General features: G+C 47.3%; 1 protein-coding gene across 1 annotated transcript in view; it reads right to left on the bottom strand.

The window, feature by feature from the left end:
- LOC144118596 (uncharacterized) overlaps positions 1–14,761 on the bottom strand; it is a 33,114-nt gene that overhangs the window by 12,237 nt on the left and 6,116 nt on the right. The window contains exons 2-3 of the mRNA XM_077651491.1: positions 5,802–5,874; positions 2,548–2,594 (exon numbers count right to left, since the gene is read on the bottom strand). Of these exons, the coding sequence (XP_077507617.1) occupies positions 2,548–2,594; positions 5,802–5,874 (120 nt within the window). The remainder of the gene's footprint in view (positions 1–2,547; positions 2,595–5,801; positions 5,875–14,761) is intronic.

The following is a 14,761-nucleotide window of genomic DNA, read 5'->3' as shown; positions in this document are numbered from 1 at the left end:
CTCTATGTCATGGTTCAGCAATTCTGTTTTGTACTCAGGCTCTTTCAGGTATTCAGTATTCAGGTTCTTTGTGGATACTGCAAATTACAATGTGGCACTAATCGTGTAGAACTGCGTTGGCGATGTGCGCTCAACATTTGGCGTGTTGGAAATGAAAGCAGCCGCAAGAAAAAGTCCTATCGACTGCGAGGGAGAGGAACAGCAAGTCTGTGAAGTCTGTGAATCTACCGGGCCTGCAATGAAAAGAATCGAAGCTCACCTAGTACATCGCACCCCAACCAACGTCGGCAATGATATGACCGCTTGCGCGCGCGTTTGGCACGTAGCCTTTTGCGCAACTGCAGCAAAATGAATAATTTGACTTTTTATAAAAGAGCATAGCAAATGGCAGCGGTATGCTTACTTAGAAAAACGCGTCCCCTTTTGCCCACGCACTATCACTGGCACATGCTCTTAAAAAGTAAAGGTCGAAGCCTCACTAACCATGACATCACGTCATTCATGTGGCTACCTCTACTGCTACTGCTGTTGCTGATAGGAAGAAAGAAAAGGAAAGGGCACGGGCCTGCCCCGGGCCGATCCCGGAGGCAGCGCAATACCGGGCCGACCCGTGCCAGAGTGCTTCCAAGCTAAGCACTCCACCATATTCCAAAAATAAGTTCAATATCTTGGGTCCAAGGACCCGCATCAGGCACAGGTATCAGATATCATGGCGGTGTCCAACCACCACCATGGCTACCGCTTTGTGAGGATAATAAAACTGCAAGAGCCTTTAAAACTGCAAGAGCCTTTGCTGCTGTTGAGCAGTGAAGCTAAGGCTTCGCTCACGAAAATGAATGGTTCAAGGCGTATGTTAGTAGTTAAACGGCCAATAAACGCACATTTGTGGAAATCCGCGTCCGTGAAACAAGAGAAAAATTCTAAGTGCGCTTCAGTCTGCTTGCGTGGAGGAATGAGAAAGCATGTGTTTTGAGGAAGGAAACATTTTTGACGAAAGGAAAGGGCGCAGTAGCTCTCAGATCTCGACATCTCTGTGGACACCTCAACCCCGCGAAAGCGTTTTTTTTGAAGAATATGTTTTGAGGAAAAAACCTTTTTGACGAAAGGAAAGGCTGCAGTATAGCTGTCAGGTCTACATCTCGGTGGACGCCTTAACCCTGTGAAAGCATGTTTTTTCAAGCGTGACCCGCCGTGGTGGCTCAGTAGTTAGGGCCCTCGGCTACTGATCCGGAGTTCCCGGGTTCGAACCCGACCGCGGCGGCAGCGTTTCGATGGAGGCGAAATGCTAAGGCACCCGTGCGCTGTGCGATGTCAGTGCACGTTAAAGATCCCCAGGTGGTCGAAATTATTGCGGAGCCCTCCCCACTGCGGCACCTTTCTTTCTTTCTTTCTTTCTTTCTTTCTTTCTTTCTTTCTTTCTTTCTTTCTTTCTTTCTTTCTTTCTTTCTTTCTTTCTTTCTTTCTTTCTTTCTTTCTTTCTTTCTTTCCTTCTTTCTTTCTTTCTTTCTTTCTCTCTTTCTTTCTTTCTTTCTTTCTTTCTTTCTTTCTTTTACTCCGTCCTTTATCCCTTCCCTTACCGCGCGGTTCAGGTGTCCGCCGATATGCGAGACACATATTGCGCCATTTCCTTTCCCCAAAAACCAGAAAACAATTGAAGCGTGTGTTTTGAGGAAAGGAAACGTTTTCGACGAAAGGAAAGGGCGCCGTAGCTGTCAAATCTCGACATCTTTTACGTTTTGCTTCCGCATTTTGCGGACAAAGTTTGCGGACACATTTGCGGACACCTTTTCGCCGACATAGCCCTTTAATGCTTTCTCACTAATAACAGCAGCAACAACGCGGCTGTCAACGACCGGGGATGAAACACAGGCCGAGGGAAGGCCCCACTTTCCCGTGGAGGTTTGTAGTGGTTGGGAGGGTCACCTCGATGCCGGCGTCTAATCGCGGTCATTGTCCAGTTAGGTTCTTTTATAACTGTCGAACATTGCGTAGGCGAAACAGACGAGGACACTGAAGAAAAGCACACACACAATCGCATTTACAGTGTGTGCTGTGCTCTTCTGATTGAAGTTGCCGCCCTTTATGGAAATGTTAAAAAACTTACCAATTAGACCACAATCCAGCTTTCACCTTTGCTTATTTGGTTCGCCGGAGCTACAGCTATGTGTGCAAATAGATCGTGAACACATTGCATCGTCTTCTGTGAACTGTGGATGTCGAAGCATGCTTCTTCACTAAATGGGTTCGATAACACAATATTGTTTCGTCAGTCCCAGGGGACAATTTTTTTGACAGGGTATGAACGGAGCTAAGCTTCGTTGTTTATTTTAATAAAGACGCAGAACTACCGCGATTTGAGGACCATACGCTCGGGATGTGCTCCCAAAATATAGGTCGTGTACTCTTCACGAACGCGTCCCAAATCAATTCAGTGGCTTTTGAAAATGAATGTACCGGCCGAAATCGTGCTTGGTTACCGCTACTTATACAAGTTACAGGAAGGAAGTAATTGTCCGAAATTCACTCGAAATTTAACGCTGCACTCACCGTTATCGAGCTTGTGTCCGAACTCTCGCTTGACGTGGAAGAGTCATCTGCAGAAAGACGAAAATGAACAAGAGAATATTGCAGATTCATACTAATATTAGAACCCTTACAGATGCAAAGCCCTTGCAAAAGATATACCGCTGAAGAGATTTGCTTCTAAGGCGTGTAGTTGGACATGCTGGCGCCACTGTAGCACCGCAAATCGAGAGAATGAATCCGGTAGATTCTCTCAGTGCAATGCGCGCAAGGAAACTAGACAAACATCACTCCGAGGAACAGTGGGAGTCTGCCCTGCTCAGCTGTGACTTGGCGACGCAGCGAAAGCTGATATCCTAAGCAAGAGCAACTGCGGTGGACATTGGGGTCCTGAAATAAGGACTCCACTCAAAATCTGTATATTCGCCTCTCTATCCTACCTTTTTGAAATAAATGTTTTCTACTACTACTATTACTATCGCGCTGGAATGTCCGAAATAATAATAATAATAATAATAATAATAATAATAATAATAATAATAATAATAATAATAATAATAATAATAATAATAATAATAATAATAATAATAATAATAATATTAATAATAATAATAATAATAATAATAATAATAATAATAATAATTGGTTTTGAGGAAAAGGAAATGGCGCACTATCTGTCTCGTATATCGTTGGACACCTGAACCGCGCCGTAAGGGAAGGGATAAAGGAGGGAGTAAAAGAAGAAAGGAAGAAAGAGGTGCCGTAGTGGAGGGCTCCGGAATACTGGGGATCTTCAACATGCAAGAGTTCCATTTCAGTTGAAACATCACTACATGCTCTGGTAGGATGCCAGATGGCCTCAGTATCATTAAAACAGTTTGCGCTTCGACACTGCTGTTTTTCAGAGCCAAGTATTCACTTTCTTCTGTACATTTACCATTTATTTCAGACAGGTGCGTGTTATCCCCTGTATACTATAGGTTCCACGCGTCTTCGGAACGCGTGCCTGCATGCAATATCCGGATAATGTCTCTAATACTTTCTAATACAACTGTAGCGCATAGCAACAACGCAGCCACTATGTCGCGCATCGACACAGGACAACTGTACTGTAAGACACAGATGTGAAGCCACCAGGGTTGGGATAATAAAACGTTCATATGGCCACACTGCCCTTTCCGCCTCTCTACATTGTCCCAAGCACCGCCAGGTCGCTGTTGTCGGGGAAGAAGACCTATTAATTCTTGTTATAGCATCAATTAAACAGCTGGCTTGCCCTTGAGCGCATAAAGCCAGTCGTAATTACCCGTCGCCACAGCTACAAGACCTCGCCAGATGTGATCAGCCAATAAGGAGATAGCTCTTTCCTTGTAGGCTGTCAAAGATTGGGAAGCGAGCACCATCAGGCCGTCGCGAACAGGTGCAGCAAAACGGAGGCACAAATAAAGTTTTATTGAATATGGGGCAGTATTTTGTAACAATTTGTATATAAATCCATTCATTATGCTGCCATTTTGTCATTCCTATAGCTTCCACCTGTTAGATGAGACCATAGAGCTAGTCCGCGACGACAGATATGAGCTCTGGTAACGAAATGGGGGAATGACGGGAAAAGGAGAGCATAAATCGTTAAAGGAATCAGTACAAAAGACAACCGATTTGGTGAACTCGAAATGTCCGGACCCCGTAGAGTATCTGTTACGGGTCCAATTGGACTTATTTTTGAAAATGTGGCGGAGAGTTTGAAGGATGCTTCACTCCCGCCACCGGTTGGCCCGGTATTGCACTACCTCCGGGATTGGCCTTGTCTTTAACGCGTCTTTACTATCCTGTCTTTCTATCCGATCTTTCAACTCTTCTGCTACCTGCACGTGGTAGCGATTGTGGCTCGTCTTGAGCCAGTGAGCAGGCTTGTGCACTTTCCTTTTCTTTCTTCCTGGCAACTATCTATCCATCGAGGTCCCAAGTCTACTACTGTACAACTGCAGAGCAGCGTTAAGTTTCTTTTTCGTTGTGCCATCGTTTGCCCGATGAAACAACGCACCTAGTTTTAACCCAGGTACATATTTCACGGGAAAAAAATTTCAAAATTGGAAAATTGAAAATTTCAGCCGCCGCGGTCGGGTTCGAACCCGGGAACTCCGGATCAGGCGCTCGGCTACTGATCCGGAGTTCCCGGGTTCGAACCCGACCGCGGCGGCTGCGTTTTTATGGAGGAAAAACGCTAAGGCGCCCGTGTGCTGTGCGATGTCAGTGCACGTTAAAGATCCCAGGTGGTCGGAATTATTTCGGAGCTCTCCACCACGGCACCTCTCTCTTCCTTTCTTCTTTCACACCCTCCTTTATCCCTTCCCTTACGTCGCGGTTAGGGTGTCCAACGATATATGAGACAGATACTGCGCCATTTCCTTTCCCCAAAAAAAACCAGTTATTATTATTAAATTGTAAAACACTTTTATGGAAATATTAAAGGTAATGGTCTATTTTTTTTTTATATGAAGCAAAATCTTTCTTTTAAAGTGTTTCCAGAGATCGCATCGAACAGTTAAGACTGCCATAGAAGAAAAAGGGGGGACGCTTTTGACGATGGCAAAAACGTGAATACAAAAAAAATTGGCGGTGGTGCAGCTCTGGTTATACCTGGAGTGACGCGATAGCTAAAGCTGGCCGAGTGGATCTTGCTCAGTTGAATTGCAAAGTGACGCCAGCAGCTGCTCCGCACCAAGTGACCAATCACGTGACAGCGTGGTGGAGCAGCGAAGGGGTGGTGGTGCAGCCACAGTGTGGCGGCGCCGCCACCGCCACGGCGCCGCCACGCTGAAGGCTCGAAATGCTACCGTAATGTAGCTATCACTGCAATACAGACTGCTGTCGGGTGATCTGCGGATATATTGATTGTTATAGTGAAATCTTAGGTTATATGAAAAATTGCGTTCATAAACGGTTTCTCGCTCAAAAATTTTTAGTCCAGAATTGCTGGGTATGTGTCAAGCTCAAATTTTATGCGCATCGCTAAAAGTTGGCGACATGGCTCTAAACATAAGGACTGATAAGTTTTCCCTGCTGCTGCACTATTCTAAGGAAACATCATAGATACATCCGCTGCCAGATATACTGATCCCAAGGGGCTTGCTTCAAAGCCGCACACTGTGGTTATCGGGGCATTCCTTGAAGTCCTAGGCTAGGCAGAGGTGAGGGTGAGTGTGGCTCTCGCTTACTACACTCTTGGAACGCTGGCGAACGTTGTATGTGACAACAGTAATAGCAGGAAATCATACCTGACAGAGAAGAGCTACTGGAACTCTCTGCACCAGAGACAGGCCTTGAACGGCGCCTGCCGCAAGGTGGTGTCTGCAAAGAAAAGAAAACGAAAACTATTGAATGGACAGAAAAATACACTAGTAGTGTAACTCGTGCCTCGCCTAGGCTATCCCACTGCAGGAATGTATGCGTGCTGACCCGTGTTTTGTTTCCATGGCTTGTCACTTCCGAAGGCGAACGCGTTCTCGGCGAATGGAAGCAGTACTTGGGGAAGGTTCCGCCAATGTCCGCGCCATTGTGTTAGCTCATAGCGATCGTAGCGACGCAGTTAGCGGCTGAAAATCTCACAGGCGAGTCAAAATGGTAGTTCCATCTCGAGCGCCGGTTGATAGCGGCTTTCGCGCCGACAGTGTGCACGCGCTGAGTGGTCCTGACGCGGCAGACATGCGCCCACCTCGCTGGCATCGAGGCACTCTACACCTCGCAGCTACGTGGCGCCATGTGGCGCCCTCACAGCTATCCTTGTGTGGATGGCCGCGTACCGTGTACGAGCTCTGCCATAATAATAATAATAATAATAATAATAATAATAATAATAATAATAATAATAATAATAATAATAATAATAATAATAATAATAATAATAATAATAATAATAATAATAATAATAATAATAATAATAATAATAATAATAATAATAATAATCAATCAATCAATCAATCTTTATTTTTCGGTGCCCAGGAACAACCCAAAGGTCTTGGTGCTGGTACACCATTCACACGCACAAAATGTACATTTATTCCACTACAAAGGAAGACACTCAGGGGAGGTAATGCAGCAGTCAAGGCGATAGAAAAAAAAGACACATAAACTAGGCGCGACAGCAAGCATGAAACAAAAAAGCGAGAACAAGGAAACAGCGAGAACAGCGGTAAATGAAAACAGCTAGAACAGGCAACAGACATATAAATAACTAATGAAACAATAAACAAAGAGAATGAACACAAGAACGACCGATAACAGCCAAGTACAGCATATATCAAAATACAAACAAGAATAAAGCCAATACTAATATGAACGAATAAGAGATCTCTGAAATACAAGCTAGAAATACAATCATACACAATAAGAAATGTAATTAGTGAACGCGTTACAGACAATCAGGCGGGAGTACACAGTATTAAAGAAATAATATTAATGAAAACAAGTACACGTGATGTACAATTAAGGAGAGAAAAAAACAATATAATACCGGTGCAAACGCACAAGTGTAGTAAAGACAAAATGCATGAAAGGGGAAGTTATGTATGAGAAAAAGAGTGCTCAAAGTGGAACGTCACGGACATTCAATATAAAGGAAGGGAGAGAATTTTCGAATATATCAAGGTGAGGACAAAGAGAATTAAACAACTTTTGCATTCTGTCCAGAGGGGAGAGGGAGTGCAGGAGCGCAGAAATTTGAAATGGTCTGAATTCCCTTATGCTCTTTCGCGGTACACGCAAAAGGATACGCGCTAGGAGCTGAGGGCATAGAATGTGACCATGAAGAAGTTTATACAAGAAAATTATATCTGCCCTCACGCGACGGCAGCTAAGAGAAGGAAGCTGCAGTGAGTTACTCCGTCTGGGATGAGAGCTAGAAGTTTTGCAAGAAAACCGATGTTGAAATATGCGTAAAAACTTTATCTGAACTCTGTCGATTTTTTCACAGTTCGACTGGCAAGTGCCGCTCCAAACAACAGACGCATATTCCAAAAGCGGCAAGCATATGGAGAGGTAGAGCTTTAAGAAAGGGAGTTGGGATCGAAACTCTCTCGAAAGCCTGCAGATGAAGCCGTGTGTACGCATAGCCCGTAGAGCAATGCGTAATAATAATAATAATAATAATAATAATAATAATAATAATAATAATAATAATAATAATAATAATAATAATAATAATAATAATAATAATAATAATAATAATAATAATAATAATAATAATAATAATAATAATAATAATCGGTTTTTGGGGAAGAGAAATGGCGAAGTATCTGTCTCATATATCGGCGGACACCTGAACCACACCGTAAGGGAAGGGATAAAGGAGGGAATGAAAGAAGTAAGGAAGAAAGAGGTGCCGTAGTGGAGGGCTCCGGAATAATTTCGACCACCTGGGGATCATTAACGTGCACTGACATCGCACATTACCCCTTGAACAGCTTTCAGGCCTGCGGCCAAAATTTTGACGTCACATCCGACAGGCTGACACTTGCAGAATATCATTGTTGAATATTCCAAAGAGAGAGGGTTAGCCTGCTCTCATCAGAAATCAGAGGTTCTAGTGTACACCAAAGGCATATACGGACCTAAGCCGGACATCAACATCATAGTTTAGGGGCGCAGGGTTCCCAGTGTTGAGGAAATCAGAATCCTTGGTTTCTTCATCAATTCCAAGGGCAATAACGCTAGCACAATAAAGAAACTAGAGCAGTATACAGATAAGATAGCAGGGTTAATCAGAAGGATAGCCACCAAAGGAAAGGGGTTGAAAGAGCGTAACTTGCTCAGGCTCACGCAGGCCTTCATCACAAGCAGGATCTGCTACGCCACCCCCTACATGGAACTTAACAAAGGGGAGGTAGACAGACTGAATATAATCATTAGGAAAAGTGTAGAAAGAGCCCTCAGTCTACCCGTAAATACCTCCCCTGAAGAACTTGAAAAAATGGGGGTTCATTACACATGGGCGGAGTTTAAGGAAGAAGTTTGAATTTCACAGCTTGAGCGACTTAGCAAAACCCGGACTGGTAGGAAAATTATGGCATGGGTGGGGGTAGAGCCTGACAGCAAAATAGAAGGCAAGGTAGAGATACCTCTCGACGTCAGGTCCAAAATCAAAATTCCCCCCATACCGAAAAACATGCACCCTCAGTTCAACAAAGATAGAAGACAACATAGGGCCAAGGCTATGGTTAAAAAGTTCAGAGAGCTGCCTGCCGAGGAGGTAGCATACGTAGATGCCGCTGGGGGACCAGAGGCGGCTGCGGTTTCGGCCGTTGTAGACGGTCAGGGAATACCCCTCATCACCGCCTCAGTCAGAACCCAGAACACAGAAACTGCTGAAGAAGTGGCGGTGACCGGGACGGAAACGCGCTCCCCCTCGGGAGTGCGATCACATCAAGATCATGACCGCATCGGGGCAACGCATCCCCGAAGTTCCCAAGGTCAGAGTCCTGGGCCTGCTGCTAAACAAGAGCGGCCGCAACGACGAGACCATCAACAAACTTACCACCAAGGCAATGGACGCCATCCGGCTCATACACCGAGTCTCTACACGACGGGCGGGCATGCGTGAAGACAGTCTCGTGCGCCTCGTCCAGTCGTTCGTGATCAGTCACATCGCCTACGTTGCGGCCTACCTCAACTGGCAGGTCACTGACAGGAACAAGATCAACACGCTGATCAGACGGGCTTACACGACGGCGCTGGGCTTAACGGAGACCACGAGTACGGCTCGGCTCCTGCAGCTCGGTGTCCATAACACCCTAGAAGAAATAGCCGAGGCGCAGCTCACCGCGCAAATGGAGCGCCTCTCTACCACCAAGACGGGGCGCAGTATACTGACATCCCTGGGTTACAACCCCCGAACCCCCAGCCGGCAACCATGCGAGATCAGCGAGGAGGCGCGGGCTCACATCCATGTGGACCCCATCCCGAAGAACGTGCACCCCGAATACAACCAAGAACGGCGGCAGGCACGGGCCCAGGCCCTCATCGAGAAACACGCCCAAGACCCGCACGCCCGGTACGTGGACGCAGCGGAATACAAACGAGAAGGCTTCGCGGCAGTGGTCGTTGCGGCGGCTACCGGCACCACGACAACGGCAGCGAGCGTGCGGTGCACGGACGCCACAGACGCCGAGGAGGTTGCCATCGCTCTGGCGATCTCCGAGGCCGAGTGTCACACCGTGCTCAGTGACTCGAGGAACGCCGTGCGCAACTTTGCCAAGGGGCGAGTGAGCGCGCCGGCGGCCGCCATCATCGGCAAGCTACAGCCCCAAGACCGCCGCAGCACCATCCGTATCAAGTGGTTCCCGGCGCACGCGGGCGAGTGTGCATCCTCGCCGAACCACAACGAGACGGCCCATTCGGCGGCGCGAGCGCTTACCCTCCGCGCCCCCGAGAGTGACCGTTCCGTGTGGTGGTTCGAAACCAAGGACCGCGTAACCAGTTATGGCGAAGTTACCATGTGTTACCCCCTAGCTCGACGGACAATGCCGCCTCCCCACCCGGCACTCAGTCGGGAGGAGGCCGTCATCCTAAGACAGATACAGACCGGGTCACTCCTCGCCCCGGCAGTGCTACACGTACTTCACCCAGAACTCTATCCGAGCGATGTGTGCAATGTTTGTGCAGCTGGTCCGGCGGACCAATGGCACATCATGTGGGACTGTGCCAGGTTCCCGACCGAGGCTACCTCCAGGATATACCCGCCCGAACTTCAAAGTGCAGTGCAGTCTGCAGACAAGGACATTCAACTATGGGCCGTCCAGCAGGCCCGGGGTGCGCTCGAAAAGCACAAGCCTCACGACCCACCACAAACGGGCCGAACGGAGGTAGTGCAGAGGAGGGCATAACCCCGGGTCGACGCTTGGCCAACGTCACGACGCGTCAAACCGTCGGTTGCCGGCATTTTCAATAAAGTTTTTCCTACCTACCTGGCGGTGGCGCTCGCCCTGGCAGGATCTAATGCAGGATACATTCTCTGCGACAGTAAGTCCGCTGTCAGAAACTTTAGTAAGAGCTTGGTCTCTTGAGAAGCCAAACGCATTCTGGACAGCATGCCAAAACACAGGTTCGCTGCACTATTCTGGATACCAGCATATGAGTAAATAGCTGGTAAAGAGGCCGCTCACCTGCTAGCCCGAGTAACCTACATCCGGGCAGCAGCGGAGCAACCCATCTGCAATAATCTTAAGGATGCCCCAATCACATACAAGGAAATTACGGATAATTACAAATTAGAAACAAGAGTATACCCTGCTCCGGACGTATCCCTTAGTCGCAAAGACGCTTACATCTGGAGGAGGATCCAGGCAGGGGTATACATATCGCCAGCCAAAATTGCTAAAAACCCAGATGACGAAAAATGCATCGGCTGTGGGGCAAGGGGTACGCTAAACCACATTACTTGGGAATGTCTTAGCTGACCAGGGGCTAAACAAGACATAACTAGTTTTGAAGCCTGGGAGGCGCTGCTGCGGAGCGAGGACCCCAACGCGCAGCGCAAAGCAACCCGCATGGCTGCTGAGGCCGTGAAGCATCAGCTACACTGTCCTCAGCCCACGGCCTCTCCTCCTGATCGGGCTTAGGCTTCGGCCGAGCCTGAGAGGGGGTAGGGAGACCACCATCTGCCGGAAATAAAGTTTTTCTGAACTGAACTGAACTTGCAGAAGCCGCATCGCCAGCGACATGATTTTAATCCCTGCTGTTCTTTCTTTCACGCTCCCTTCGCCGCGCGGGCCGTTTGGTTACAGCGGCATGGTCGCGTTTGTCGTCTCTCGTCGTTGTTTTGCGGCAATTTTGTTTCCATGTGCGATGTGCAGTGGATACTAAAATGCCGAACAAGTGTTGTGTGCCGGTGTGCACCGGCAATTACGATACGGGCAGGAATATACAAGTGTTTTCTTTCTCAAAAGACGACGACACTTTCAAGAAGTGGTTACGCGCCATTCCATGGAAGGACTTCGTGTCCACTTCGTACACAAGGTAAGTAACGTTTATGGTACTGTTATGGCGCCTGGTTGCTTTTACTTAATCAGCACATTCATTGTGATACTTGCGAAGCCCAGATAGATTGATTGTGGCCACATTTATTTGCTGCAAACACGCTTATAGACAAAGCGGCTAACATTAGGCTATTTTAATAAGTGGATTCTGAGATGTTTACGAAACGTTTGTACGTTTGTGCAGGTTTGCGCCGATCATTTCGACGCTTCATGCATCTAGACGACGACATCGTACTCGGATCCAAGAACAGAAAATGTTCTTACAGTTCGATTGCCAGTACCGCGGTTGCGCCGTGGATCGGTGCCTACCGTATTTCCCAACTGTCTTTCGTACCTTTGAGCACCAGACAACAGCAAGAGAGAAGCACCTGATGCTAAGAGGAGCCGACTACAAGCTTCCGAACTCGCCCGTGCGGTCAAAGGATCACTGGCGTCATATGAAGCGGAGCAGGAGAGAGACCAATTTTCGTCACTCGAAGAACTAAAGGCGCGCCTGCAAGTGGCCTCTGTGTCAGTGCAGTAGACGGTGATTCATGAAGAAAAGTGTACGATGTTTTTGAACATCACCAACGATCGTGAACCATGGTTGAAGGCGTCATTGACAGTGTTCAAAAACCTCCAAGTCTCAGCCTGCTACCAAGGATCCGCGATCAAGAATCTTGGTAGCGCTGTTGTACCAGACTCGGTTTGGAAAGTAAGCTCCTTGTTGGAAATTTTGAACAACCTGTGCATGCTGTCTGACGAGTCTGGCGAACGTTGTAGTTCTCGCCATCTATCGCTTGCAGTAAATTCCCTTCTAGACAAATTGGAAGCAAGCATTAATGAAAACAATAAAGGGCTGTGAAATTTTTAAAGGAACAGCTAACACTGCTCTCTGCATAGCATATTCAGTACAGCACACATGTAATGGGGTTTGCATGCATTCTCCAACAATATCACCGCATGCCTACAAGTATTTGAGAAAAACAAGTACACTAGCCTTGCCCCATCTGAGCAGTATTAGGAAAGTGTACTCATCTGTACAAATGTGCCCAGAAATTGATTCTTGTGATGCAACTTTTCTTCAGTACGTTTTCCAGAGATTTACACATCTGCAGCCACATGAAAAGACAGTGACGTTGATGCTTGACGAAATTCATATCAAGCCTTGTTTTGATTATAAGGAGGGCAGCATATGTGGTGCTGCAGTGAATTCCAGCGAGGCAGCCACATCTGTACACGTGTTTATGATACAAAGTCTGCTGAGCTCATTCAAGGAGGTAGTACACATTCTTCCGGTAAAAACCATACAGGGCGACCAATTTCATGCCATACTGAAGAAGGTGATCATACGCTTAGAAGAGATTGGGTACAGGGTCATAGCCGTTGTTTGTGACAATAACTCTCTAAACAAAAAGGCAATGAAGATGTTTCTGCCAAAGCCAATGCTTCGTCATGTTTTTCCACATCCGGCAGATCCAGATCGGCCATTATTTTATGTGGTAGATGCTGTACATCTTTCGAAGTGTATCAGAAACAACTGGTTAAATGAGAAAAATGTGGGGACTTGCATTTTCTACTCATGCTTTCAGCTTTCAAACAATGATGTTCGTCCTGAATGTAAAATGACTGCCTCATTTAAGAATTTGAGAGATTTACGTAAAGAGTTATCTCTACTGATAAAGTCTGGGTATGGCTTGACATCCAAGACACTTAATCCGAGCAACTTGCAACGGCAAAATGTCAAGCTGGTACTGCAGGTTTTTAATCCGCACGTAGCCACAGCCCTGGCAGCTCGCAGTGGTGAAGATGATTTTCAACATGCGGCAGCAACAGCAGATTTCATCAAAATCATTCTTCGCTGGTGGAGTATTGTCAACGTAAAAACGCCAAATAAAGGCTTCCCCCATTGTACTGTTTACGAGGAACCCATGTCTTGCACTACAGATGACCCAAAAGTAGCTTTTCTGAATGAATTCATTACCTTGCTTGATGTCTGGGAATTTTATGGGCATGACACTGGGGTTCTTACCCAGGACACATTGAGTGCCCTAAGGCTATCAGCTCAATCCTTACTGGCATTGGCAAATTGGTCTCCAACAAAACAAAAAATTGGTCTCCAATTTTTTGTTCAGAGCGGGGTTACGTAACGTATGACGTCATGACAGCTCCCCACGCAGATTGGTCAGAACTTAATTACGTCAATTTTTTGTTCAGAGCGGGGTTACGTAACGTATGACGTCATGACAGCTCCCCACGCAGATTGGTCAGAACTTAATTACGTCACGCTTGACGCCATGAAAGTTCCCCATGCTGATTGTCGATGCCTGATTGGTTTGAACGCGATAATATCACTCGTGACGTCACAAGGCATTCATTAGAGCTTACCCATGGTGCTACAGCGATTGCAGTGGCATAAACACAACAAACATCCTTTGCATCCTTTAGCCCTGCATGCCCGAGATAACGGCATCTAGGTGAAGGAGGCAGGCGGTGAAGAAGAGACTATGGGAACGCAAGATCAAGATGCAACAGCAGCAGGAACTTCAGGAGCAGCAAGCCGGAGCGACCGCCGAGGGGAATCCCCAGAGCCGTTCCAAGGTCAGGCGCGGAAAAGAGGACTTTCGCGCCAGAAACGACTCCTTCCCGAGGCTGGAGGAGACCACCGGAGGGCAGCAGCAGCGCGGCCGCTCGAGCTCCCGCACCAGGGGGCGCCCCGGATCCACACCCAGGGGGAGATCGAGTTCCAGGGACCCGGCGAACCCGTGGACTCACAAGCGGAATCCGAGCGGGGATCGAAAAAGTGTAAGCTTTGGCAATGGCGTTTCCAAGGCAAAAGATAAGAAAGACGAGGAGATCTATAAATTAAGGAAAGAGGTTAGGGAGCTTAAAGAGAATTAATAAGCTCACTCAAAAGCTACGTACACCAAAAGTGCAGGCGCGTACGCGGCCCCCCTCTCCCCACAGTGCGCAACCAAACTTGGTATCGAAACCAACCCCCCCCCCCCCCCCCTCCGGCCCTTAGGGCTGCGACTCCCACGCAGCCTGCGGCACCGGAGGAGGAAAAGATTGTAGAATTGGCTAGCCCGCCCCCAATGAAACGCAAAGGAGAAGACGCTGATCCGTTGGTGGCACTAGAGAAAAGATTAGAAGCCAAAATCGAAGCTAAATTCGATTCTTTCATGGCCCAAATTATGGGCGCAATAAATCAGACTCAGAGCCAGATC

This window comes from Amblyomma americanum, chromosome 2, assembly GCF_052857255.1.
Source record: "Amblyomma americanum isolate KBUSLIRL-KWMA chromosome 2, ASM5285725v1, whole genome shotgun sequence".
NCBI lineage: Eukaryota > Metazoa > Arthropoda > Arachnida > Ixodida > Ixodidae > Amblyomma > Amblyomma americanum.
Note: the sequence above shows the minus strand (reverse complement) of the source record. Positions and strands in the feature narration are given on the sequence as shown.